This window comes from Gavialis gangeticus, unplaced genomic scaffold (assembly GCF_001723915.1).
Source record: "Gavialis gangeticus isolate Ggan-Ray unplaced genomic scaffold, GavGan_comp1, whole genome shotgun sequence".
Taxonomy (NCBI): Eukaryota; Metazoa; Chordata; order Crocodylia; family Gavialidae; genus Gavialis; species Gavialis gangeticus.
In genome coordinates this window covers 12,500,886-12,502,989 of record NW_017729016.1, presented here as the reverse complement: position 1 = coordinate 12,502,989, position 2,104 = coordinate 12,500,886, and the positions used below count along the sequence as shown (strand labels likewise).

The following is a 2,104-nucleotide window of genomic DNA, read 5'->3' as shown; positions in this document are numbered from 1 at the left end:
CCGCCCGCCTGTCTCTCGGTGGGTCCGGGCCGGCCGGTTTCACAAGTTTGACAGTTTGGGCGAGGGCAGCAGCGCGGGGCCGGCAGTGTCGCCGCCATGTCCCGGGCGCCCGAGGAGGTGAGCCGCCTCACCGAGAGCACCTACAAGGTGAGTTCGGCCCCGCGTAGACAACCCCTCACCCCGGCCGCGCTGGCGCAGCCGCTCCGCGTCGTGCCGCCCTGGGACCGTGGCTCGCATGAGCAGAGAGGGGCTGGCAGCTCCCCACCCTGGAGCAAGGGTTTGTTAGTCCTCGTCCTGCACGGCGAGACGAGGAGGTGTTTTTTCACTGTTTTGAAAACTTTTACTGGATGTCTAGTCATCGTTATTCCCATCCAACAAGCGAGCGGCGTGTATTGGGCAGACCGGTTCTTTGGGGAGATGTGATGTCTTTTATTAGTTAGGGGGAAAAGTCCTTAGGAAGCTTTCGGGCGCCTGAAGTATTTTTAATTTATGTCTTGTTACTGTTATGACTCGCAAGTCACCCAGGTGTTTCGGTGTTGTCTTGGCTTAAAAAAACGAAACAAAACACTAATTTGGACAAAGTATGGACTCCTGGGAGGAGTATCAGGTTATTTGTGTGTAAATAGAGACAGGACAAGCTAGATAAATTGCAGAAGAGCGAGCGTCTGACACAGGGTCTTGTGTATATGACCTAACAGTTCCTATCACAGTCAAATCAGCAAGCCCTTTAGTCAGAGGAGAAGTCCTATTGCTAATAGGGTTACTGCCTTTGAGTCAGGGTTTGCAGGATGGCCGTGCTGCCAAGTATTTGTCGGGTGATTGGTTGTAGCCATGTTGGTCTAAGGACAGAGGCAGGCAACGATCCTCGGGGTAGGTGGGATATCTGTTAGACAGACTAGTATCATCCCTCTAAATACAGTTTTTAAAACCTGCTCAGTTTTTAAAAACTACTGTAGTTCGTGTGCACATGCATGTCGCATTAACAAATACTCTTGTAAAACAGGGACCAGGATTGACGCCACCAGCAAAAGCCAGACAATACAAAGTTAATGTTGATCCTGTGATAAAATGTCTTGTACTTTGGTATCTTGAGAGGTTTAGTATGTTTGTGGCATCTTATCCTATTAGGTCTAAAAGGCCTGGGAACGAGTTCCTGCTGTGCCATCACCGTGATTAAGGGTTGAAACTTATCTAGACATGGCGCCTAAGCGCTGTTTGAATATACTGAGTATTGTGATTTGTTTGGGGTCATTTGTTTTAAGTCTGCATGTGCCTGCAGTGCAGACTGCAGTATGCAGGTACCCAAGTTAGCTTTAAATAAGAGTGGTGGTACTGGGATTTTGGAGCTCCACATAGGTGAAGTTACTTCTGAGTAAGACAGGGAATGTTAATTTGTGGGGCCCATGTACTCCAGGCTAGAGAGCAACTGGTACCTGAGCAGTAGGCGCTCTCTCTCACTATGCTGCTGTGATGGGTCACAAATGAGCACAGCAGTGAAATACTAGTCTCAATGACTTCACTGAAGTCAGCAGTTACAGTATTTGTATTCCCCAATCTGTAAGAAGAAATGCTGGTTCTGGAGGAGTCAATTTGGTGTAGCATAACAATGGGGTAAAACTGACATGGGACTTGAAAGCTTACTACTGGTCCTCAGTCTTAAAAGATATGCAACTTGAGGGCAACTTGGAAAATAGAAAGGGAGGAGCAATGTTTCCTTTACTCAGCTGCTTCTTTCTCTACCCTCCCTGCAGTTTAACATCAGTATCTATGTGCTGGATGTCCTTAACTATATATTTATACACATTGTATGAAGCTTTTAAATATACTTATGCAAAATAAACACCCCAAAACAGTTCCATTAACATTATTACTACAATGCCATCCTAAAATAAAAAATGCTTAAACTCTTGAACTAAGTACAGATAGTCCAAAAGCCCGAGGCTGAATCAGTTCAATCTTTATAGGTTAATCTAAGCTGTATTTACTGGACTGATAAACAAGTGAAAGGATATTCACTTTTGATTCCGGAAATTCAGCCACATGTCCGCACTAGCCCAAGCCAAAACCTGGAGGGTGTGGGGAGGCGCAAAGCATGCTGGGGTGC

The 2,104-nt window shown here is 46.5% G+C and overlaps 1 protein-coding gene across 1 annotated transcript in view; it reads left to right on the top strand.

Annotated features, from left to right (window-relative positions):
- The first annotated feature begins 20 nt into the window (after nt 1–20).
- The window catches only part of BAIAP2L1 (BAI1 associated protein 2 like 1), a 77,870-nt gene continuing 75,786 nt past the window's right edge, over nt 21–2,104 (top strand). The window contains exon 1 of the mRNA XM_019512886.1: nt 21–147. Coding sequence (XP_019368431.1) covers nt 97–147 — 51 coding nt within the window. The 5' untranslated portion in view covers nt 21–96. The remainder of the gene's footprint in view (nt 148–2,104) is intronic.